At 37.2% G+C, this 26,143-nt stretch overlaps 2 protein-coding genes across 4 annotated transcripts in view; one reads left to right on the forward strand and one right to left on the reverse strand.

Annotated features, from left to right (window-relative positions):
- Window positions 1-26,143, forward strand: part of LOC133519631 (uncharacterized) — a 189,596-nt gene that overhangs the window by 97,942 nt on the left and 65,511 nt on the right. The window lies entirely within an intron of this gene.
- LOC133519626 (uncharacterized) lies at window positions 7,284-17,508 on the reverse strand. 3 transcript variants are annotated; one of them, XM_061853664.1, is made up of 3 exons: window positions 16,864-17,508; window positions 15,365-16,304; window positions 7,284-10,837 (listed from the first exon to the last, which is right to left on the reverse strand). In XM_061853664.1, the coding sequence occupies exons 1-2, from the start codon at window positions 16,964-16,966 to the stop codon at window positions 15,367-15,369; spliced, it is 1,041 nt and encodes a 346-aa protein (XP_061709648.1). In that variant the 5' UTR covers window positions 16,967-17,508; the 3' UTR covers window positions 7,284-10,837; window positions 15,365-15,366. The 3 variants fall into 3 exon arrangements, with proteins under 3 accessions (XP_061709648.1, XP_061709647.1, XP_061709649.1); XM_061853663.1 differs by having other exon boundaries at window positions 16,864-17,149; XM_061853665.1 differs by lacking the exon at window positions 7,284-10,837 and having other exon boundaries at window positions 14,359-16,304.

Raw genomic sequence — 26,143 nt, forward strand, 5'->3', positions numbered from 1 at the left:
GTTATTCCATATGCATATCCTGGCGAGTCGTTTCACCGCAGCTTTGGCCATATGAGCTCTTCTGATCACCTTTTAGTCGCAGATGCCATCGTCACTTATTTAAGATACCAAGTAAACCAACAACTTGCCTCAAGATCGTGCAATTCATTGATTCTCTTAATTTTACCAGGAAGATCGACATGCATCATCTTTGTCTCATTTCTATTGATCATAAGGTATGGATCTGGATCCTGAAAATGGACTCATTACTGGCATACTCAATCTTTTGTAGCAGAACCGAAATTCATTTTCCACAGACACTTAACCTAATATAGTCATGTCATCTGCAAAACTGAGTTTATTGATTAGTTGGCCACCAACTTGGACATCACCCTCACAACCTTCCAATACTCATTGTCTATTCACAGATCTCAGTGAACAGTTGCACTCCTCGTTCAACTATAAAAGGATTACGTGTTGCGGTATCCCCATTTCTCATAACTCTGAACATTTTACTCCAGTTGAAGGAATCAAAAGCCTTTGCGAATGCGAAGTCAATAAAGCGCAAAGCCTTAAAGAGTATACAGACGCCGCACCCACTGTATTCTTTATTAATTGGCACACGTTGAGAATTTGCTACTGAGTACCCATCTATATGTCTCGCATGGTTGTTAAAGTTGTGAAGTGATTATTCGTGAATAAAAGAAACAGAGTGGGTCAATTTGATGGACACCGCAGTTAAAACACTGTGGTGCGGAAGGCTGGCGATATTTTGCTTAATTTAAGATCTGATCGGAATGAGGAAGATGGATCGGTACCTCGGATGTACAGTATATTTATTGCTGTTTCTACCATCCTTAGCAGGACTGATGCATGTGCACGGGGATGTAATCAAAGAGTAAACATATCGAAAGCTGCCACGAAAATCGGACTTACTGTGTTGCGTGCCGTTAAGCCTGAGTACACCACGTATATGACCCTTCGAAATCTTAAGTTTTTCAAATAGATAAGACGGCTGTTAACCGCGAATGACTCCAAAAAGCAATGATGCAAAGTGCAAGGTAGGTCTGGCAGACATATTTAATAGGTTATAACGGTTTAAAAATGGTGTGATGTGAGAACGGCAAGAAACAGAAAAGAAAAGCATTTTGAATGCGTTGAATTAATACCGAGGTACTCGCCAGCATCCACCCCCCAAAGGCGGTATCAGTGTAGCTCAATTTAGACAGAATAAAGCGTGGCAAAAATGTTTATGCTTAAATCGACGTGAATAAAATCACGGACGCGATATAATACTTTAAGCCTATAAAACAGTTTAAAACAGTTGCTGACAACTTGACTGTCCCAACATATTTAAACTAGATTATTTCACACCAGGCGCGATATAAACGCACCAGAGAATGATAAGAAGAATAAAAACCACTTTGCAAACAAACAAACACAGTTCATTTTGACTCAATATCTGCTTGATAAATCGAAATGAACGGTAAGAAAAGGTGCCTTGAATATCACATCACTTGTTTTGGATTTGACGGTTCGAAGTGGGAGCCTGATTTGACAAGTCTATTGAATGTCCAATTAGCATTAAAAAAAGGAGTGTGGTCGAGTTGTAGATAGATTCTATTTTACATTCTGATTTGTGATTATATAAAAATAGCGTGATTCTCCCTTGGCTGGGGAGGGCTGCCGGACATGAAGTGGGTGCACCCAGAGATGGACATGTCAACAGTGGCTTTAATGGATGAGCGAATAGATTTAAAGCGAATACTTAACATAGTAGATTACTGCGAGTAATATACAGTAAAGAGAAGTAGTGGGAATTTAGGTTACATACACCTGTTCGGATAAGACGGCCGCATTTGTCTGTGTGGTAGCTATCATTGCATATAAAAACGTATGTTCTTTTCGATCACGCGGTCGTCGTAGTGTTCAAAACAGTTAGGTACAGTTGTTTACGTCTGCTGTAGTAATAGTTGTGACACTTGAAGTGGTGAAATAGGTTATTATGTTAATAACGATGTCAAAAGAGCAAAGTGACAAAGTGACAGAGCGAATCACAGATGGTAGTTATAGATGGGATAGACCTATCGCGAACGGAGTTCCCACTGTTTAATAATACCGATATTTGATATCAGATCGCATTGCCACTCTCTGACACATGGGCCGCATGACGCGGTCTCTTCTCGTGACCTAAATTGCAACTAGGGACTGCTCGGAGCAATCTAGAACCGTACGCGCGGGAGTGTAGGAAATAACATTGGTCATGGGTTGACGGAGAGACCAGTAATGGACCAAATATGACAGGTCGCAGCCGTGATCCCACTCAGCTCAGCTCAGACATCGATGGACGCTCACACCAGTTTCAGGATCCTGCTTTCAATCAGTTTAGCACGGAAATTGATCAGTATTCAGATCAGTCTTAGGATCCTGTTGTTAGTTGGCTCAGCACAAACATTGATGAATGCTCAGACCAGACTCAGAATCCTGTTCTTTATCAGCTCAAGACAGATCACTCACAACTCAACTCAGACCAGATGCACGATTGGATCGATCTCAGAAACGCAGTGTCTCAGCACATTTCTGTAACGTCATCAGAAATTGCACAAAGTCTCAGGCCGTGCCGATTCACGACGCAAAGGGTGAACCATGCGGTTCGAGAATGGACGGCTCTTATTATCTGATTGTTGATTTATTTATATGTTTGCCTATAGACATCTAATTTCAATTAAGAGTAGCATTTTCTTTCTGGGCGGGAGTGTCGCGAACGTATTGCGAACCAGCTAATAATTACCAACGTCATGGAGTAGATGGCGTTAGTAGTCACGTTTAAGTAACCGCTTCTAGGTTATTGGGATTTTTTGAGGGAAGTTGAGAGGGTAGATGAGAACGACAGTAGGAAAAAGGAGGTTGTGTGCGAACAAATCGACGCGGCAGTGATATTTGCTTTTAGATCAAGTCAAGGACGTTCTCATGGTGTTATTAGAATAATGATGTGTCTCTTGTTGATTGTGACCAACGTTATCAGTTCTCAGAGTGAACAGTGATCCAGTGAGGCTAATATGAACTTAAAGTAAACTTTGTGTGAGGAAAGGGGTCGCTATAAGGGGAGGTTTGGAGGCGACTATTAAGCTCAAGAAACCAGGTGGATAATCATGTGAAACTCATTTACATGCAGGTAATAAAGTCGGACACCAGCACAACTCATATCGTCATCTCACTAACGTCCAGGCCTCGTATAGGTATGTAGTATGTTTACATATCGCTTTCCAGTATCCGTAAAAGCATTAGCTCATTCGATAGGTTAATAAGTATGGTGAGCTTGACGACAGTTGGTATGTAATTGTATGTTAACATTATGTACTTAATAATGAACCTCCAGGTCTATGATTCTTAAGTATGTTAAGTACTCTACATTGTACTTCAAATCCATTTGTATATGTGACTGTTTGTGTTCTAAATAAATGAAAAAAAAAAAAAAAAATATTCATATAAACCTACGTATAATTTTATTTTTACACCCGTATTTTTAATAGTTTTCAGTTCGTCGGAACAGGACACCAAACTTATCGATACATTACATTTTCACATCAAAATGATATCTTTTCGTTATCATTCGGGCGTGCATTTCGCTCGTACTTGTCCGTACATGTATTGGTTTCATGATGTAAGGACATAATTTAGATATCATTTTGATGTCAAAATGTAAGTCTGAATTGGCGTCCAGGTCATATTAAAAGGTACCTAAAATACAAAGCTAGTTTCGGTTTGGTTAGCAAACTATGTTAATAATGTATCCACTAAAACGTAGACTTTATCCCCCCACACTCAAAATTGCGGACCAAATAAAACTATCAAGTGTGGGTAGGTATTTATTCTATGACCTAAGTCCCGATTTCCATATGCATGAGTGCCAGACGGCAATACGGAATCGTATCAACACAATTTGTACTTTAATCCGTTGGTGCAAGGTTCATTATAGCATGACCGAATTCTCGAGAGTCCATTTGACTAGTACATATTAGTAAAAGTTCCCTCCCGGAGTGGGGTTACCATAAGTTGCGAATTTAGAGGGACAGTTTAACACACGATTGACTGATTATAACGGAGTTAAGTTCGGAATTCTGTCATACTCAGTAGGCCGTTTTATGATTAGAACTATTTGAAGTAAATAAAACTGATGACAGTTTCAAACTTCAGTTGAAAGTTGAGAATGTCAAACTTTGTAGTACAAGTTAACGGAACTTGAATGAATTACATGAGCTTGGAAATAATTAGTTATTAATGATTATTATTTATCAAGCAGATATGTCTGCGAGCGATTCTCCAAATGTTCAAATAAAACGAAAAATGGATAAATTTGCCGCTTCGGGCAAAAATCGAACTTGTGACCTTTTAGAACACTGGCCCAATTACCTTTTACCAACTGAGCTACCGAAAAGTACCAGAAGTGTGCGAGTTTTTATCATTCTTTCCTTTTGTTTAATTTAGTCTCAAAATGATACTTAAACGCAAATTGTTTTAGTTCAAGTACCTATTTCATATAATTAAATATAATACAATGTACACAATGTATAAATGTAACTTTCCGGTTGTCCTAATACCTACCAGATATTCGTAAAAAAAAAGTACAACCTATCCGATAATTAATGAAACAGACAGTTAATGTCAAACCTGCTTACTGTATTACTACTTATTGTATATTTTTTCCTCTGAAGACTAGTAAATAGAATTTAAGTATGGCTCATGATTTCATTTTCTTTATGCTGTTAGTATGTATGTTAACATTATGTACTTAATAATGAACCTCCAGGTCTATGATTCTTAAGTATGTTAAGTACTCTACATTGTACTTCAAATCCATTTGTATATCAGTTTGTGTTCTAAATAAATTTAAAAAAAAAATTACACGCCTTAGGGAGACACATAACGATATCAACCGTACCCGTACCGTACATACTAAACTATTCCAGTTTTCCATTTTCTTTTTTTTTTCCTTTTAATATTTGATTACTAGTTGCTGTCGATAAACAAACAGTATGAGCACTCTTTTCCGTTTGTCCACCATTTAGTTACTTTGAATATTTTAGTAGGCAGCAACAGCGCGTTTATACAAATTGATTTTCGCCGTCTTGCCTTTAATTTCTTACTTTGTATACCATACTCGTAATAAACAGTTTTTTTTCCTGGTTGCTGTTACCAGCAACTAGGAAAAAAAACTTCAGGTTACCCTGATGAAAGTCACGAAATAAAGCTTAGCATACATTTTGGCGGATTATATATCTCGAAGTTTTGTAAGGACCATATTTTTTTGTAATTTTGTGATTGTTTCCATTATAAAATCTATTATTACAATATAATATAGACAGTGAATAAAAGTCCCGGGCGACCAAGGGTTGCATGGGTTTTGCATGCGCTCATGTTAATAAAAGTCGCATCAACGTGACTTACTTATTTCATTTAATTAAAATAACCTTTGTGCTACTGAGCGTGTATATTTTTATAGAGGAGCGAATAGGCAGCCACTTTAAAGTTTCCCCTAGAAGAGTTAAAAAGTAAAACCGTGTCCGCATCCATCTCGTGGCCACCCCAATCTCACTATCCGAAATAAAATATTTATACGGTGGGAGCGCAGTTTTTCTCTTTGATTCAGTGGTTTTATTGGAATCGCTCACGGTAATAGATGGCTTTGGGGCGTTGGCAATAAATAAAATTAGTCACAATTGATGCTTTTAAGCTGATTTCATAACATAACAAGGACTGTTGTAGCTGGTTCGTTTTCACTACTTACCTATAATTCAAATTGCGACAAAGCTTAAACAAATGTAAAAAAGATCATATATGGAAATAGTAGTTCGGTCTGTAAAAGTTCTAGTGTTTGACATAAGTACTACTTAATCCCAATAATTGACAGCCGTAACGCAGCGACTTACGTGAGCGAATAACTCGCGAACGCGAAGCGGCGCGGCGCGGCGCGACGCGGGTGAATTCAGTCCTTTGATACCTATGGACACTTCCATTTTTTTGTCCTACGTGGGCAATCTCGTTGCGAACGCGAATGCTGCGGGCTGCCGCGCCGCGCCGCGTCGCATCGCGAGTTATTCGCTCACGTAAGCCGCTGCGATGCGAAAATAAAATTTCTAACTAAAATGCCCCTCCCGCTACCTTTGCCATCGACCGTATGAACTCTTGACAATGATCATATCGTCGCTGTGCCTACAAAAGTCGCTATGTGATTTTTAACGATTTAATGCCATTTTGAACCTTATTTCTATACACACATGGCGCAAAAACAGCGTGGAGCTTATTTCAATATTCAAGGATTTAACAAATGTAGGTATGTGACGGCCATACTTTGAATGCTCTTCCTATAATCGCTAACTGGAATAAATCACAAAACTACATTACTTAGCTTATTTGAGCAGCAATTACGTAAGTGCGCCTGCTATGTGATTTTTGACACATACCGATATTTAGCGCATACTGGTATATATTTTTAACTGATGCCTATTGTAAGCATCACAATAGTTAATATCCTGTATGTGGCCTTATACTGATAATAACGTGTAGTATGCACCGGGCTTTATACTTTTTGGTTGTTGTGTTTATGGTCATTTTAGTTTTATATAGAGAACTGTCAGATTTTGGCGGAAGGCCGTCGACCGATATTATGTACGATTTGATCTTAGTTAATACGGTGTATCGATGTAATAAAAGAAATATTAACTGGATGCAGTGGTTTGTATGATAAACCCCATTTACTGAGCTTTAAATCAATGGACTTCTACATCTCAGAAAGCGGGATTATGAATTCAAATGCCCACATAGATATTGGATGCACTTAATTTATTTTCACTTGTATAGAGGTGCATAAAAATGTAAGTTGCTTGGTCTTTTAAATGTTTGTTTCATAGTCGAAACAGTTGAGTTGGTAGTATATAAATGATACAAGATTTCATTAGCTTGTTTGTTTTGCTCGCTAAAGAGAAAGATTGACAGTTCGTTTCGTTTGCATAAATCAAAAGTTTTGTTTTAAATTTTCAATGTGCTGTACATAGTTACATACATTTGCTATGGTATTGACCTATTTATTAACCCGTGTTCTTGTCATTGTTTGTTTTCGGTTTTGTGAGATGAGACGGAATACAATGAGAGTAGATCTCGAAAATGCAAGCGCAAGCAATCAACCATCAACTTTCTGGTGAGACAAGAGCCATACTTAAGAGCCTGTGACATGGTTATGAAGGAAGGCAACGCGGTAAGGATGGCATTGTGCAGTGCAAGTGCTCAGTGAATCTAGTTATTAACACTGAGTTGTATAATTACAGGATTAAACGAACTTACCTGAAGTGAAGTTCTATCCTGATTATATGTAGTGCTTAGTCCGAGGTAGTTATTACATGTAGTATCCTGATTCCAGCGTCTAACGTCGCGATTTCAGAGCCTAAAAAAAAAATTACCCTACCTGGCAACACTATGGTCACCATACTTCATTAAGTTCAGAGCTAATTAAGAGGGTAAGAGATTAAGAGGGTACTATTAATCTTGGGAGGGAAGGGAACTTCCTACCTCGGACTAAGCACTACATATAATCAGGATAGAACTTCACTTCAGGTAAGTTCGTTTAATCCTGTAATTATATTTGTGCTTAGTCCGAGGTAGTTATTACATGTAGATGTTCAGAGAAAATTATTAAGCATTATTTATTTACTTTAAGATGTTTTAATGGAAAATAGAGACTTACTAATGTCACATTTTGTACCTTAGGTACTTATTGTATTCTTAACAGTTATAATGAGAACAAATTAGAATAAACATAAAGTTTAAATTTTAAATAAACTTAATCGTTGGGTAACAGTCTTATAGTGTAATTATCATAAGCTTCTTAATTATTTTCTTAAAAGTTAATCAACAATAACAATGCGTTTGTACTGTCTTAGTACAAAACATACAGTTTAAACTAAAGAATTAAAATGAAACTTAACTCAGGACTTGACCCTTAAAGTAACTATACTAAAAACAATAACTTTTTAATCTCCAAGCACTGCCCGGGCAAATTGAACTTGGTCATTAACCATATTAGTTAGTGGTCTATTATAATGTCGGGCAAATATGTGCGACCTTGATGACCAACCTACAGCCTTCATTATGCTGTCTACAGTAAGACCTTCTCTGTGTGCTCTAGAGGAAGACGCATGTCTAGTGGAGTGAGCTGAAAATCTAGATATATCCACTCCACTATCCTTCATAATTTGTTTAAGCCATCTACTAATGGTCTGAGTGGAAGCTTCTCTGATAGGGCTTTTAAAAGTAAGGAAAAGGTTTTTGAGGGAGCTATTTTCTTGTCGGATATTTTGAGTAGTTTCTAGATATCTAGTTAAAGTCTTAACCGGACATATCTCAGGTTTATTACTTAAATATGGTATGCTAAGTATTGTTGGAGGACGTCTGGGTCCAGAGGTCTTCAAAAGGTTTGTAATTAGTATTGTGATACCGTCTGGAGAGTACTTAATATTATTAATTTTAATATAAAAGAGAGTCTGTACTCTTTGGCCTGTTGACAAAATCAGTAACATTGCTAGTTTCTTTGTAAGTAACTCTAGTTGTAAAGATTCTAAGGGATATAGATTTTCTAAGAATGTTAATACTGTGTCTGGGTTCCAGGTATCGTTATACTTAGGTTTCATAGGGCGCAACTTATAAAATCCTTTGAATAAGCGCTTAATTCTCTCATCCGTGCCTATATGGCTGCCAATTATAAGGGATAACGCTGAGCGATAGCAATTAAGTGATTGATAAGACAGGCCATTCTCGAAGCAGTTTGTTAAGTATGATATTATGATAGGGACTGATGCACTGAAAGTATCTATATTATTACGTTTACTGTAAAGCCACCACTGGCGTAAACAACTATTATATTGTTTAATGGAGTTCTTAGATAATGAAGCAATCATAATGTCAACTGAACGTTCTGCAATTAATCTTCTTTTAAACGCTTCCCTGATAATTTGCACGCCGCCAGGATAAGTTGAGTCTGAAGTGGGTGTGGAGTTCTGAAAGGAGACATGAGGAGATCTTCAGATGGTCCGAATGTTAGTATATCTGATATTACCATAGATTTTAACAGTGGATACCAAACTTGAGAAGGCCACAAAGGAAATACTAAAATGCCTGTGGCCTTTTCTGATTTAATCTTGTGAAGAACTTTTAGTAGAATACCAAAAGGGGGGAAAGCATAGAAAAAGGTAGAGTTCCATTTGACTGTGAAAGCGTCAATGTTCCAGGCGAAAGGATCCCTGTGCCATGATATATATTTGTCACATTTATGATTAATTCGTGACGCAAACAGGTCTAAGTCGGGGGCACCGAATTTATTAACAATAATATTAAAAATATCCTCTGCAAGTTCCCACTCTGTATCTACATTAAAGTTGCGAGACTGAAAATCAGCCTCAACATTTTCTTTTGATTTTATGTAAGATGCGAAAATCCACAGATTCCTCGCTTCACACCACCTCCATATTTGTCTAGTAATATCATTTAGTAACGGGTATTGCACCCCACCCATACGGTTAATATATGCTATGGCGGTTGTGTTGTCTATCCTGAGAAGTACTTCACAGTCATTATATTTGTCTGCGAAGCATCTTAGAGCAAAGAAAGCTGCTAAAAGTTCTAAATAGTTAATGTGTTGATTGCGCTCCCATTCAGACCAATTGCCCTGTGCACTCTGGCCATTGCAAAATGCACCCCATCCCATAAGTGAAGCATCTGAGAATATTTCTAGAGAGAAGTTATATTGCTTAATGTGACTACTCTTTACTAGAATGTTCTCTTTCCACCACATTAAGTCTGTTTTGATTGGTTTATTCATGATCATAATTCCTTCAAAATTATAATTATGGCATTCTAAAGCTAAAAACCTTTCTCTTTCTAACTTTTTTGTGTATACAAACCCATAGGGAATTGCTATGCAGACTGATACTAAATTTCCTAGTAATTTTGCAAATTCTCTAATACTGCATGATTTAATTTTAAGGAAGTTTTTAATTAGGGAGTATAAATTATTACGTTTCTTTAGTGTAGGGCTTAAAGTCATGTTTCTTGAATTAATAGTAAAGCCTAAATACTCCTTCACTTGGGATGGAGTTATAGAGCTCTTTTCCTCATTAATTATGAAACCTAAACATTGTAATAAATTACATGTTGTTTGGGTGTTATTTAGACATTCCTTGTAAGTACTCCCAAGACAAATTATGTCATCAAGATAGATAATAATCCTAATACCCTGTTCTCTTAGTGTTTCAATAGCTGGTTTTAAAAGTTTAGTAAAAACTAGAGGAGCCGTAGACAAACCGAATGGCATACAGTTAAATTCATATATTTTCTTATTGAATGTAAATCTTAAATATTTCTTATGCGATTCATTTATAGGCACCAAATAATATGCGTGTTTTAAATCAATAGTGCACATGTAATCATCTGTTGTAACTAGTTTACATAGTGTCCTAACATCTTCCAGCTTGAAATGTTTTGTTATAATAAAATTGTTTAAACACTTTAAATTGAGAATAAATCTGTGAGACCCATCTTTTTTAGGAATAGTAAAAATACTAGACAAAAATTGATCTTTGCTTGGTTGACATTGGGTTATAGCCCCCATTACAATAAGTTTATGTATTTCCATTGTAATAATCTTTCTCTCAGAGGCATTAAATGTATTATTAAGAGGAACATTATGTTGACTTGGTTCACTATCAAAAGGAATGGAATATCCCTTTATCCAATTTAGGATTGTTTCATCGTTTGTCAAAAATGTCCAACAAGTATAAAAATGTTTGAGGCGGGCAGCAAAATTTACCTTTTATTGTTATTAGAGAGAAATCCGTGGATTATATTGAAATAGTGTAATAAGTAAAGTACATGTTTACACAATGAGATCACAAAGAGAAGTAAGAATGACACTTATAAAACATATGAATATACAAAATACAAATATCAAAAACCATGAGAGTGTTCTTATTACAAATAGTAACATAAAGGTTTAACACCCCCCCGTAATATGAACACCCTGTATATATTCATAATGTACATAAGTGTATAATTATAGACATATCAAAGTAAACTGTACACATAATAAAGTATAGCACAAAAAAAAAAAATCACCCTGTATATACATCTAACTATCATTAACTATACACACACTAATACCTACTATGTACACCTAAACCTAACCTAAACCTAAAGCATTTGTACACTTAAAATGTTTTATTTTAGCCAAAGGTTTGGTTAAAATGTCGGCGACCATATCATTGGTAGGAATGAACCTGAGGTGCAGATTATGGTGTGATAGTGCTTCACGGATGAAGTGATGTTTGATGTCGATGTGCTTGGTGCGGGCGTGATAAGTGCTATTATGTGCGAGTTTAAGGGAACTTTGATTGTCGGAATGAATGGTCATGGGATGAGTGATATTGAATACCTCCTGTATGAGCGTTTTTAGGTAAATGGCCTCCTTGCAGGCTTCAGCTAAAGCCATGTACTCAGCTTCTGTTGTTGAAAGAGCGACTGTACGTTGCTTGCGAGCTTCCCAAGAGATTGGCCCTCCACTCACCAGAAAGACATATCCTGTATAGGATCTTCGGTCAATGACACTGTTTCCGAAGTCAGCATCCGAATATCCCACGACGTTGTTGTGGCCATTATGAGAGTAAGTTAACCTCATGTCCTTGGTACCTTTGAGGTATCTGAGAACTCTTTTTGCGGCTTTCCAGTGTACCCCCCCGTAATGTGTATTGAATTGGGATAGGTACGAGACTGTGTGCGCAATATCGGGCCGAGTTCCAATTGCTATATACATTAGCGAGCCGATAAGTTCTCTGTAGGGAACATCTATTTCTTCTTCCTGCGTGGGAAGGGTTAACTTCAGGCCAGGTTCCATCGGTGTAGTGACGGTGATGGCGTCCGTCATGTTATATTTTCCTAAAAGTTTGTCAATGTAGTGTGACTGGTCAAGAGTTACACGACCTTTGCTCTGGGATACCCTCATTCCGAGGCAGTCTTTGACAGGTCCCAGATCCTTGACCGTAAACAATTTCTTAAGGTCGTTTTTGAATTTTGTTTTCAAGCTGTCGCTGTTTGACAGAATGAAGAAGTCGTCCACGAATACTGCTACAACTAGAAAATAGTTGTCTTGTCTTGTGTAGTACATGCAGTGTTCTGTTGATGCTTGTGTAAGCGATAAAGTGGCCATAGCCTGGCACACTTTCTTATTCCACTGACGTGGAGCTTGCTTCAAGCCATAAAGTGACTTCTTTAATAAACATACTGTATTCTTCGCGTCAGTAGAGAAACCTTCAGGCTGTTCCATGTAAATTTCCTCTTCCAAATCTCCGTTCAAGAAAGCAGTTTCTACATCGAGGTGGTCGACTTGACAGTTAAGTTCCGCCGCATATGCCATTAGTAACCGTACAGACGATAGCCTTGCTACGGGCGAAAAAGTTTCTCCGTAGTCTACACCTGCAACTTGGGTAAACCCTTTGGCTACTAATCGGGCTTTATACTTTACAACTTGTCCACTGGTATCCTTTTTCAGTTTAAAGACCCACTTGCATTTTGTCGTCTTCCGATCCTTGGGTCTGTCAACTAGAATCCAGGTTCCATGTTTTTGGAGAGACTCATACTCAGCTTTCATCGCTTCAAGCCATTCATGCTTCTGTGGATGGTCTGAAACTTCTTTGAATGTCTCAGGTTCCAGATCAGAGGTCATGTTGACTGCGCAAACCTGTATATATCGCTCAGGAGGTCGTCTGTCCCTAGCAGGGTATCTGCGCTCCGGTGCTTCTCCGGGAACGGGAACTGCTTCTGCTGGTTCAGGGTTCTCAAGACATTCCGTTTCAAGTTCGGCGGGTGCAGGTTCAGGATGGTCTGGAACTAAAGATTCAGGCTGAATATCAAGCTGTATATGGTACTGTGGTGTTGGATCAGGATCAGAAATAGGGATTAGGACTTGTGGTGGTTGGGGCGGAGGTTCCAACTCGGGAGTGATGGAATTTTGGTAGGAATCTGCCTGGAGCTTGTCTTCTATGAAGACTACGTCTCTTGCGATAATAATCGCTCGAGGGTTTTGGGGATTGACAAGACGGTAACCTTTGCTTTCCGTCGCGTAGCCTACGAAGATACATTTCTGTGTCTTTGCGTCAAGTTTCGTACGTTTTTCTTTTGGTACGAGGACATGAGCTTCACAGCCAAAGACTTTGAGATGTGACAGGTTTACCTTTTTACCGGTCCACATCTCCTCCGGAATACGGTTCTTCAGGGCTTGCGTCGGTACGTGATTTTTAATATAAATCGCCGTGTTTACCGCTTCTCCCCAGTAGGCTTTCGGCAGTTGCGAGTCCTGGAGCATACATCTCGCCTTTTCGATAATCGTGCGATTGGCACGTTCCGAGATCCCGTTCATTTCAGGGTTATACGGAACTGTGGTCTGGTGGACAATCCCGTTCTCCTTCAGGAACGTAGACAGATCATGGTTGACATACTCACCTCCATTGTCTGATCTCAGGACCTTGATCTTTTTCCCCGTTTGGTTTTCTACTAAATATTTGAACTCTACGAACTTACCGAAGACCTCATCTTTTCTTTTCAAAAGATAGCCGAAAGTTTTCCGACTAAAGTCATCCGTAAACGTCAGTAAGTATAGAGCTCCGCCAAAAGATTGCGTACTCATTGGTCCGCATAGGTCGGAATGAATGAGTTCCAATACGCAATTCGACCTACTAGTAGATTTGTAAAAAGGTTTCTTAGATAGTTTGCCTTGTAGGCACGGAACACATTGTTCATGCAAACCTTTTTGAAAATCAATGCCAACTTTCCTATTTTTGAGGATGTTTAACGTTTTGGCATTTATATGAGAAAGGCGTCTATGCCATAGCATTGCGGACTCCTTGGTGCCAGTACAAAGTGCGTGAGGAATATTTGAACTGACATCAAGTCTAAACATACCTTTATGTATAGAGCCTGTGGCAATGACAGGTTTTGTCACTTGACAGCCATTCTCCGGAATGATACTCGCGCCTTTTGATGTAAACAAAACATCGTAACCTTTTTCGGTTATTTTGGAAACCGATAAAAGATTTGTTGCTAGGTCTGGGATGAATAAAACGTCACTAATCGTATTTACACTATCGGATATATACATATTTACAGTACCTTTTCCATGGCTTGAAATCTGGTCGTTGTTCGCGACTGTGATGGGCATCATGTGGGGTGACATGGCGGAGAACCAATCTCTCCGGTTGCTCATATGGGAAGTCGCACCAGAATCAATATACCAATCCTGAGAACCTGTGCCTGTAGGAGGAATGTGAGGGAAACAAGATGAAAGGGTGAATTCTGTTGTATTAAATGACTTGACCGCCGAATCATTCTTGTTTTTGTTAATTTTCCTACACTCAGAAACTACATGCCCTAACTTTTTACAGTATTTACAAAACAATTTAGGTTTCGTCTTCGAAGCGCGGGCTTGCAGCACGTTGTTTGCAGGTCCTTGTTTGACAGGTGCATGGGACTGGGTACTGCTGGATGCAGCGGTGACAGCTCGAAAGTCTTCCTTCAGAAGAGCCGTCACGACGTTCTCCGATGTTATTTTCGTATTAGCGTGTTCTAGTGTCATCACCAACGGCTTAAACTCTTCTGGCAGGCCGGCGAGCATAATGATGGCTAAAAACTCATCGTCGACCGACGCGCCTATTCCCTGGAGTTCCTGTTGCGTAGCAAGCGATTTGTTTACATATTCTTGCATGTTGCCATTATATCTATTGGATAATAGCTTACTCATTAAAGCGAGTCTCCTCGATAGGCCGCTGTCTGCAAACGCCTTTTTCAGGCATTTCAGTGTTTCAAACGCAGTTTTAGCTGACCTTATGACCGGATATACGTTCTCGTCGCAGGACAAGCAAATTTTTGCTCTGGCACGAGCATCTTTTTGCTTTTCTGAGAGTTCTGCACAATCAGCTTCCTTCTCGCAGACCTCCCAAAGCCCTTGATCGGTGAGCAAACACTGAATACTGAATAACCAGTTGTTGAAGTTCTTGCTTCCGTGTAGCTTCGAGAACGTTATATGTGTAAATGTCGATGCGGAATCCATGATTCTCGTACTTTTGAAAACTTATTTCACTGCGTTGTATGGGCACTCATAACCTATTGTTATTAGAGAGAAATCCGTGGATTATATTGAAATAGTGTAATAAGTAAAGTACATGTTTACACAATGAGATCACAAAGAGAAGTAAGAATGACACTTATAAAACATATGAATATACAAAATACAAATATCAAAAACCATGAGAGTGTTCTTATTACAAATAGTAACATAAAGGTTTAACACCTTTATGGGTACTTCGCACGACCTCCTCGATGATGGGATGTTGTTGGTCGGCGGGTTGACCTTACTTGTTGAGGTGGACGTTGATGGCTGCGCTGAGGCTTGTAGTTTGAAGCCTGATTGCTTTGGTATGGTCTTGGTTTGTAATTTATGTTGTTTGTTCTGGGCGTGTACTGGTTTGGGGCAGTTTGCCGCCTGGGATTCTGATAGTTTTTTGGTGTGTTTTTGGGTTTTAAAATGTTGATTGTGCGTTTCATTGCAGAGGATGTTTTTACTGATTCCTCTAGTTTAGAATATAAAAACTCAGACCTCTTGTTTTCACTTAGGTTTTGTGTCAATGACTTATCCATAAATGGTGCAATCATCTTTCTGCGAATTTGAGTGTAATTGTAATGCAGGTTACTGAGTAATCTTATGCTGTCACTCAGGGACTTTATTGCCTGCAATTTGTCAAAATCTTTCTTGGTTAGATCATTAATTGTTTCAGTAATTAAAGCAATTGCTCTGCCCAGGTCTTGCTGCCTATCCTTCAGTAAGTTGTCTCTATTAGTCATGGAGTTGTTGAGCAAACCTGCAAATTCTGTATTTAGTCTTGGGGCATCTAACAGTTTGATGTTTCTTGGGATCTTAGTTTTTGATAAGGATTCATGCATTTCTTTATTCATTCCGTCTGTTAGTATAGTATTGATTATCTTAACAATCTCTGGTTTTATTTCAGCTCCATAGTTGGCATTGTCATCTTGTCCTCCTTCTCCGAGGGCAGCTAGTATGTCTTGAGGTAGATCTTCCTCTGTCTCAATGTCGCCTTCGTCTTCTTCATGTTCTTGACTGTGTTCTTGGGTGTCTTCTGGTTTGTCACTATGAGCATTAACTTCTTCTGACTTATTGAAATTTTCATCCACACTATCTTGTTCCAAAATTGATAACGTTTCTGGATCAGTGGCTGAAATTTTTTCATGATATGTTAGATTTCAGTCACCGCTTATGGTAAGTATTTAGGTATATACCCATAATTCAGAGCCACTTGCCTAGTGAATTGAGTAAGAACTATAAATATGGGCCCATATCACACCTCTCTTTAAAATAAGCATACTATCTCAACGAGATCCTCCCCTTGATCCAACGGAGTCTGGGGGTATGCTTAGATGTTATCTTCTAAGTTCATTTCACCCAACGGGGACATCGGATTTTCGAAATTCGAAAGAACCCGGCATAAGGTCATGTAAAATATTGTCATTTTCTTAAGGTCCTATAATATCTCAACGAGATCTTCCCCTTTTCCAACGGAAAATGGGGGTAAAAGACCAGATAGCTTCTCTCAACGAGAGAAACGGGTTCCGAAACTCGAGCAACCCGCTATAGGTTATGAATAATTTTCCGCATATTCATAATATCACAACGACATTTTACTGTGCTGAGGTACAAAGCACTCAAAATAACCAGCTACGTGTGGAAAAAAATTAGTATAACAAGTCTAAATTCAATATTTGATGAAAGCTTACCAGTCAAGGCTTCTTTGTATTTCTGTATTTTCTTTTCCATCTTCCGTATCTTCCGCAATTTTCGTGCATCGTGTTCCTCACCTTCACTAGCTCTTTTAAGCATCTTTTTCAGACAAATTATGAAATCTTTTATGTAATACCATACATAAAACTATTTATTTTAATGGGACGCGAAACGTTAGTTTATCGCGCGAAAACAGAATGAAGTATGGTGACCATAGTGTTGCCAGGTAGGGTAATTTTTTTTTTAGGCTCTGAAATCGCGACGTTAGACGCTGGAATCAGGATACTACATGTAATAACTACCTCGGACTAAGCACAAATATAATGACATTCTGTAAGTTGAATGTTGACTATTACTATTTTTTGGATGGACTAATGGCAATGAAAGGTTTTTTTAATTATGCATGAGTATATAATACTTATATATGTTAAGAGATAACAAAAAAAAGGTATTGGATTGGTATCCTAGAGGTTTTTGCTATGATGGAATGATGGTATAACTAAGATGAGAGGAAGAACTTAATCTGTCAGCGGGCTAGAATTGTAGGACAGTGGCCCATGATAGTTTTAAAGAAAAAGAGCTAAAGGAGGCCTTTAGCAAGCAGCACACTCATTAAAATATACTTCTATCTACTTTGGTCTCAATAGAATCTTAATAAAAATCATTTAAATCATTTTGGATAAAATACACAAATGAATTCGTTTATGATTTGATAACAAACAAATTATTTATTTATAAAAGTTATTTAGGTTTTAGGTACTCATATGGGAAAATTCAAAAGAAAAAAGTTAATTGAAGATATTGAATGATATAGGTATAAGCATTGACTTGCCTAGTATTGCTAAGTATATTGAAAATTATTTATCTGGAAATTTAAAGAGAGGCAAATAGAAACAAAACTGAATGAATGGAATCACACACACTATATGATTTTTAAATATGAAATGATACTGATAGTTTCATGTCTTTTTCATAATATTGTTTTAAATGTAGCATTACAATAATCTAATTTTGTATATGAGAAATATTTACATAGGTACTTATACAATTTAAAGATGAAAATAAATGTGCTGAATTTTTGGAAATTTTAGATATCATTTGATGTATGGAAATTTTGCATATTGGACTATAGGGATATTATTCCAGACTTGACATCTTCACTGCGGTAGGTGGTTGAAAGACCTCATACAAAGTATGGTTAATTACGAGTTACACTTAATGCTGCAGCGAAGGTATTAACCCTCACACCTCACATACAAACCAAGGAAGTTAAATTAATATCATTAATGATATTAAGTACCATTTTATATTGTAAAACAGACTTGCACCAATTTACTGCTGTCATGTTCCTCTACGGTGCCAAAATATAAATTACAATTTCAAAGCATCATTATTATCATTCAGGGAATTCATATGATGTTGATGTCTCGGGCCCGTTTTGGTTTTTGACATTTCACATCATGCAAGTCTTTTTATTTAGAATTCTTGTAGCTCTATTAATACTATATATAATACTTAATACCTTTACATAGTTGAGAAGCAGTATTTATCTATGTTTGTGTGTTTTTTATGCATTTTAGAAGGTGCAAATAGCATAGTGCAAATTCTGCCTATAAAAGCATTGGTTAAACAGGATTGAGTGAACAGATTACTTTTCTGTGCTGTCAACACACATGGTCATATTGTTGAAAATATTAGTGTTGTCAAAGATTTCAAAAGTAAAGATATGCCCATTCATATAACCGAACATTCTCATTTGGTGTGCCTAGTTCGATTGCTACAATGCACATTGATGGTTGATGAGTTTGCATCAGTCGCATAGTTACTTTGGAGTGCACGCTTGGCTCGCATTCACTGACACCGCTGTGCTGGCACCATACTGGGTGCCCGTAAGTCCCATCTTTATGAAGAAATTTATAAGTCAATGAATGTTGTATTATTTTTCTTAAATTTACTAGGTATGAAAATTTAAATAATGCAGCTGTACAATCCAATAACAAATCACGAATGAAATCATGAATTGTTGCTATGAAATACAATTTATTAGTGACTTATAGTTTCATTTGCTTTAAGGGTGAATCTGAAATAATTATTGTATGACAGGTTCAGGTTAATAAACTTAACAGTTAGTGGTATTCAATCATTAAATTTCAGGTTACTAAAAAGTAGGTAAAGGTGTAAGTAATGGACACGACCAGAAAGTGTCTTACAAAGGTAAAAGCAGTTTACTTAGTTATATAAAAACATTGTAAAGTTTAAGAAAATCAATTTATATAAAATTAATATGCTAACAAAATCAGTGTTCCTTTGAAAAGACAAGACTTACAGGATTGTCATTGAAAATTGACTTAAAATGTAAAATTGATGAATATAACAGGTAACACCAATTATTTACTAAGACATTTTAGTATGGTTTTGTGAAGAACTGTGTGATTGACCTAAACAAAGGATATACACACCAGAGTGAGTTATATGAATGAAGTTAAAAGTAGATAACATTTTAATTTAATGAAGCCTTATAAAGTAATTCATAAATTTTTGTATCATAAAAATTTAGCTTGATAAAGACACACATGATTTTGTGACAGAAGGTACAGTGATGACAAGAAATAAGTGGGTGATATTAAAAATATTTAGGCAAAACAACCGTGTTTAATAAACACAAAATTAGTGATTGCATTTTCGCCATGAAGTGCGTTGTCATCACTAGTATAGGCAATAACCGGATGTAACAACGAACAAAAAAAAAACACGTTTTTAATGTAATTATTTTCGGTGTTGATGAATTGATTGAATATTTATGTCATTTTATTTAATTAATGTTGTGACATCTGATTACGATTTCAGCACCTATGAGTAAATCAGGTACCTAAGGAAAATCTTAGGCAACAGAGTTCCGATAACGATGATGATGTATATGACTGAACATGTCGTCTACAGTGACGGTGTCAGCGACGGTCTTTGCCTCGATGTCTATAACGGTCAATAACTGACCAAATCAATGATGATAACGGAGCTGGGTGATTTCGATGACAATGTCGGCGATAATGCTTGACTGAACGATGATGATCGATTTTGATGACGATATAGAATATAGATGATGATTAGGTATATTATAGTAACGATTGATGATGTTGAAGATGATAATGACTGAATTATGATGATCGACTTTGATGACGATATAGAATATAGATGATGATTAGGTATATTATAGTAACGACTGATGATGTTGATAATGATCGACTGTGTCGATAATTATGGCTTATAAAATGTTCATTGTTAATGATGACTGTGACTAAAACGATCTTTGCTACTGCCAATAATTATAACATTTTTATTTGTTTTATGTTTCAACGCTGGTAACCTGGCTGGACGAATGAAGTTGATGATAAGCGAGGGTCTCGCAGCAAGAGCTGACTAAAGCAAAGAAGGTTAAGCTATTACATGGTGCTGTCAGCAGTGGGGCAGGGTCCAAGCTGCCGATGGCCAGGGCCGCTGAGTGAGAAACCGGCGTACTATACACGCCGTGTCCAGGATATAGCAATCTGCATCTGACCAGCGAGAGTCTCTGAGTGTTGGGTTGGTCAGTTTGGCAGACTGTCTAGTACAGGCCGTAATGGCAGACTGTCTAGAGCAGGCCATGACTGTTTATTATGTTAGTTTATACTTTGGCTGACTATCTAGAGCAGGCCCTGATGGCAGACTGTCTAGAGGCCATAAGTAGGTATATATGCTGTTAAGGTACTTGTAATATGAGATACTTGTAATTTGTTTGAATTGATATTTGCGGTTAGTTGTATTTTATAATTGTTGATGTGTTTTTTTTTAAATTGTATGCAAATTCCATGTTGACGTGTAAAAGTGCCCTTGTGGCCTATTTGCTGAATAAATGTTGAAATTGAAGAAGTTGGCCTTGTTGCCTGATTCATTATATTCGTTTATACTTTGACAAACTGCCCAGAGTAGGCCTTGAAGGCAGACTGTCTAGAACAGGCTATGATAGCAGCCTGTCTTCTAGAGCAGGCCGTGATGGCAGACTGTCTAGACTAATCTAGTCTGAAGCAGGCCATAACAAATTAAATCAGTACAATGATTAGGTGTGAGGTTTGGCAGACTGTCTAGAACAGGCTATGATAGCAGCCTGTCTTCTAGAGCAGGCCGTGATGGCAGACTGTCTAGACGAATCTAGTCTAGAGCAGGCCATAACAAATTAAATCATTACAATGATTAGGTGTGAGGTTTGGCAGACTGTCTAGAACAGGCTATGATAGCAGCCTGTCTTCTAGAGCAGGCCGTTGTGGCAGACTGTCTAGACTAATCTAGTCTAGAGCAGGCCCTAACAAATTAAATCATTAAAATGATTAGGTGTGAGTTTTGGCAGACTGTCTAGAACAGGCTTTGATAGCAGCTTGTCTTTTAGAGCAGGCCGTGATGGCAGACTGTCTAGACCAGTCAAGTCTAGAGCAGGCTATAACAATTTATACTTTGGAATGATGTCTAGAACAGGCCTTGAAGGCAGACTGTGATTGTTTATGATGTGTTATATTTTGTTAAAATTCCTAGAGCAGGCCTTGAGGGCAGACTGTGATTTTTGATGTTGATTTATACTTTGCCAAACTGTTTAGAGCAGGCCTTGAGGGCAGACTGTGATTGTTTGTGGTTATGTATTATATTTGCCAAACTGTTTAGAGCAGGCCTTAAGGGCAGACTGTGATTGCTTCTGATCATGTTATATACTTTTTCAAACTGTTTAGAGCAGGCCTTGAGGCAGACTGTGATTGTTTATGATCATGTATTTATACTTTGCCAGACTGTTTAGAGCAGGCCTTGAGTGCAGACTGTGATTGTTTATGATCATGTATTATACTTTGTCCAACTGTTTAGAGCAGGTCTTGAGTGCAGACTGTGATTGTTTATGATCATGTATTATACTTTGCCCAACTGTTTAGAGCAGGCCTTGAGTGCAGACTGTGATTGTTTACGATCATGTATTATACTTTGCTAAATTGTTTAGATCAGGCCTTGAGTGCAGACTGTGATTGTTTATGATCATGTATTATACTTTGCCAAATTGTTTAGATCAGGCCTTGAGTGCAGACTGTGATTGTTTATGATCATGTATTATACTTTGCCAAATTGTTTAGATCAGGCCTTGAGTGCAGACTGTGATTGTTTATGATCATGTATTATACTTTGCCAAATTGTTTAGATCAGGCCTTGAGTGCAGACTGTGATTGTTTATGATCATGTATTATACTTTGCCAAATTGTTTAGATCAGGCCTTGAGGGCAGACTGTGATCGTTTATGATCATGTATTATACTTTGTCCAACTGTTTAGAGCAGGTCTTGAGTGCAGACTGTGATTGTTTATGATCATGTATTATACTTTGCCCAACTGTTTAGAGCAGGCCTTGAGTGCAGACTGTGATTGTTTACGATCATGTATTATACTTTGCCAAATTGTTTAGATCAGGCCTTGAGTGCAGACTGTGATTGTTTATGATCATGTATTATACTTTGCCAAATTGTTTAGATCAGGCCTTGAGTGCAGACTGTGATTGTTTATGATCATGTATTATACTTTGCCAAATTGTTTAGATCAGGCCTTGAGGGCAGACTGTGATCGTTGAGGTTGGTTTATACTTTGGCAGACTGCCTAGAGCAGACCATGATTGTAAGTTAGTTCATATATTGAAAGACTATCTAAAGAAGGCTGTTAATGCTACCAGGTGTTGGTTGTATTCAATGACTGTTTACATGATCTCAGATTCAAGCATGTTAAGCGTTAAGATTTATTTCTCAATAAGGCTAAAGGTTATTATTGGCTATGATTGATTCATGTGAGCCCATACTGTGCATAAGAAGTGTACTGTGTAGAACTTTACAAATACTGTTGTTGTGAATGTTTATCTTTGATATCGATAAAAGTGTTACGATATATTGCTGTTGTTATTAATGTTTATAATTACTTTTAGTGAGAGGGCTCACTTTTAAAAAAAAGGATGGCCGAAGCTGTAAGCATCACAATAGTTAATATCCTGTATGTGGCCTTATACTGATAATAACGTGTAGTATGCACCGGGCTTTATACTTTTTGGTTGTTGTGTTTATGGTCATTTTAGTTTTATATAGAGAACTGTCAGATTTTGGCGGAAGGCCGTCGACCGATATTATGTACGATTTGATCTTAGTTAATACGGTGTATCGATGTAATAAAAGAAATATTAACTGGATGCAGTGGTTTGTATGATAAACCCCATTTACTGAGCTTTAAATCAATGGACTTCTACACTATCAGTAAAATATCAAAAATACTCCAACTTTTCTTAAATAATTGGTGCCGTTATATTATTCGCCATTTAAGTAAATCAGAATTAACAGAAACCCGACCGATACGACCTTCAAACCTTCAAGAAAAGAGCGTTAGCCCATCTTAAGGGCCGGCAACGCACTTACCCCTTTGGTGTTGCGCGTGTCCATGGGCGACGGTAATCGCTTACCATCAAGCGATCCATCTGCTTGTTTGCCTCATATTTCATAACAACAAAAACATCTTGTAAGAACTATACCTACTGACTAAACTAAAGGGACAGAAAAAAAAAGAATGTAAATAAAAACTATTTTTCTACTCGTGGACTGTAATGGTTGAATTAAGATTTCGTATACCAAACTATAATTGCGTATTTTTTATGTATGGGCTCCCAACTCAACTATAATAGTACATTACGATACAAGTGCGAAAAATAGGAAATTCGAAACGAGTGGCGATAAATTAAAACACGACCGAAGGGAGTGTTTTAAATCGACACGAGTTGCGAATTACCTATTCGCACATGTATCGTACAACGTTTTACAGTACATATGGCCCTTTAAATGTTCGACACAGTAACATAATATGCTACTTCTCGCACTAGTGCTATAAAGTAGCCCCATATGTACTGTAAAATTTCTTTCGATACGCTGTAGTCAAATATAAAAAAACTTGACCAATTACGTGCCGCCGCGTACACTTACGTCCCATAGAACGGGGACGGGCGGGGGCTCGCGCGTTTATGTCTTTTAGTCTACTTAGACCAATTTTCATTACTTGTTTAGGTTTTACAGTTTAAAAAATATATTATTTATGACTCGTAGAAAAAGTTTTGTATACAATAGTGATGCAATCAAGCTTTTCAATCTCGTACCTCACTTAGGCAACTCAGCAAGCTTCGTTGCCAAAACACGTTACTCGAGTGAAAAGCTCTCTATTATGTCACGATTGTATAAAATAGCATTATTGCCTTGGCGTGTAAGTAAGTAAGTAAATATTCTTTATTGCACCAACAATTCTGTGGTGGCCCTAGTGAAAAAGGGTACAAGTCTCTGGCAGTTTAGGTGTATAAGGGCATAAGTGTTACGTGGAACTTACACCCCTTTACACCTGAGCTGCCAGAGACTTGTACCCTTTTTCACTAGGACCACAGAATTATACATTTTACATACATGTAAAACTACAAATGAACTTAGATGTCACTAAATAGAATTCCTTTCAAGTCCATTAATTCTTTAATTCTTATAAACAGCTGTCTCAAAGACTAATTTACTTGAGAATCTGGCATTTGATGTTACCTATGTTTACATTGTCCAAAACCATAACGACGTAATAAAATAGATTAAAAGTACTAAATATACTAATTCACTTCTACAGGCAGATTTTTTAGGATTTTTTTTTCTTACACGTATTTTACAAAATATCATTAAGAGGCTGTCAACACCCAATGTCCTTGAAATTGATGTTACTTAAACAGTTTTTTAAGAAAGACTATTTGTTTTAGTCAAGTAAGAAAAATATATGTTCATATTAATTATATTTCAAAGACCGTGGTTGTACTCGATACATGATTGAACGAAATCGGCTCGATAGAAAATAATTGCAAAGATTGGTCTTAAAATCACAATTAAACGGTTTTATGTCTTTATTGTTTTGACTGCAATTAAAATCACAATTTCAAAACATTTATATCTAAACCGTGGTTGAGTAAAATATTACACTAATAATCAACTTTTTTTTATTTAAATATTTTTTCTTATTATTCCCTTGCCCAGGCCCAGTAACATGCGACAGTGCTATCTCATTTACTCCGATACAAATAGACAGTGTGCGCGCTTTAGGTATTGACAGCCTCTTAAACATTAAAACTACATTAATTTAACTAGACAAATTGTATTAACTTCTAAATATTTTCACCACACCTACTGGTAAAGGGCCTCTTGAATGTTCAAAAACGAATAAGAAAGTTGCATTTATGCAAAGTTTGAGTTGTGTCCTTATGTAAGCTGGTAGAATTGGCTACTTGACTTTTTTTTGTAAATAATGTCAAACAATCTTGATTTTCCTGAGGATCAAATGTCTATATAGGACTCATGGCATTTAAGCAACACAAAGATCAGAAATGAGAGTTAAAGTCTACGCTCGCAGTTGACGATTGAAACGCCTCTAACAAAATGATAAGGTGATGTGACGTCACATCATATAAGTCTGTCCTAAATGTATGTATATGTAACGTTCTGTACCTCTAGTGTAACTAAATTCGATTTTGAAACGTGACGTACGCGTTTGCGTTTAGTCTCATTTTGTATGGGTTTTTGAACAGCGCGCCAAGCGGGACGTTTTGGAAAGTCAAAAATCTCATACAAAATGACACTTAACGCAAACGCGTTCGTCACGTTATGATGTCGATCAAAGTTACACTAGGGGTACTGTTGTTACTTGGCCAAATAAAGAAACTTGAACTTGAAACTATGGAAGAGCAAGGAAATTGCCATTTTGACCCTGAAATATTGCGTTTATGTATATAGTTGTCATACAATTTATTTTTCAATAAAATGTAAGGAATCGAATGGTACCATTTTCTTTTCTATTTTTGAGACAAAAAAAAATTTTTTTTTTTAGGCACCCGGAGCCTTTTATTTTTTTATAATCTCAATAAAAAAAAATTAAATCCCCTTTTTTATAATGGATGGCTCATTTTCTATCCGTTTAACTAAATTTTGTTATAATATTCAACATGTGTCAAGTACCCAATTGACTTTTAAATGATGATTTTGAATGATAATTTTTTTACTACGTTCATTTGGATTCGATTCGGTTTGATTTTGTTTTGGTATGTCTTAGTAAAGTATTTAGTATGTTCCTCGCGTTGGTGGGGCTGTGGTTGTTGAAAACCTCGTAACGCTCAAGATTCCACTTCTCTAACCACTCGCTACGCTCGTTTTTGGAATCATTCGCGTGCTCG

Source organism: Cydia pomonella, chromosome 7, assembly GCF_033807575.1.
Source record: "Cydia pomonella isolate Wapato2018A chromosome 7, ilCydPomo1, whole genome shotgun sequence".
NCBI lineage: Eukaryota > Metazoa > Arthropoda > Insecta > Lepidoptera > Tortricidae > Cydia > Cydia pomonella.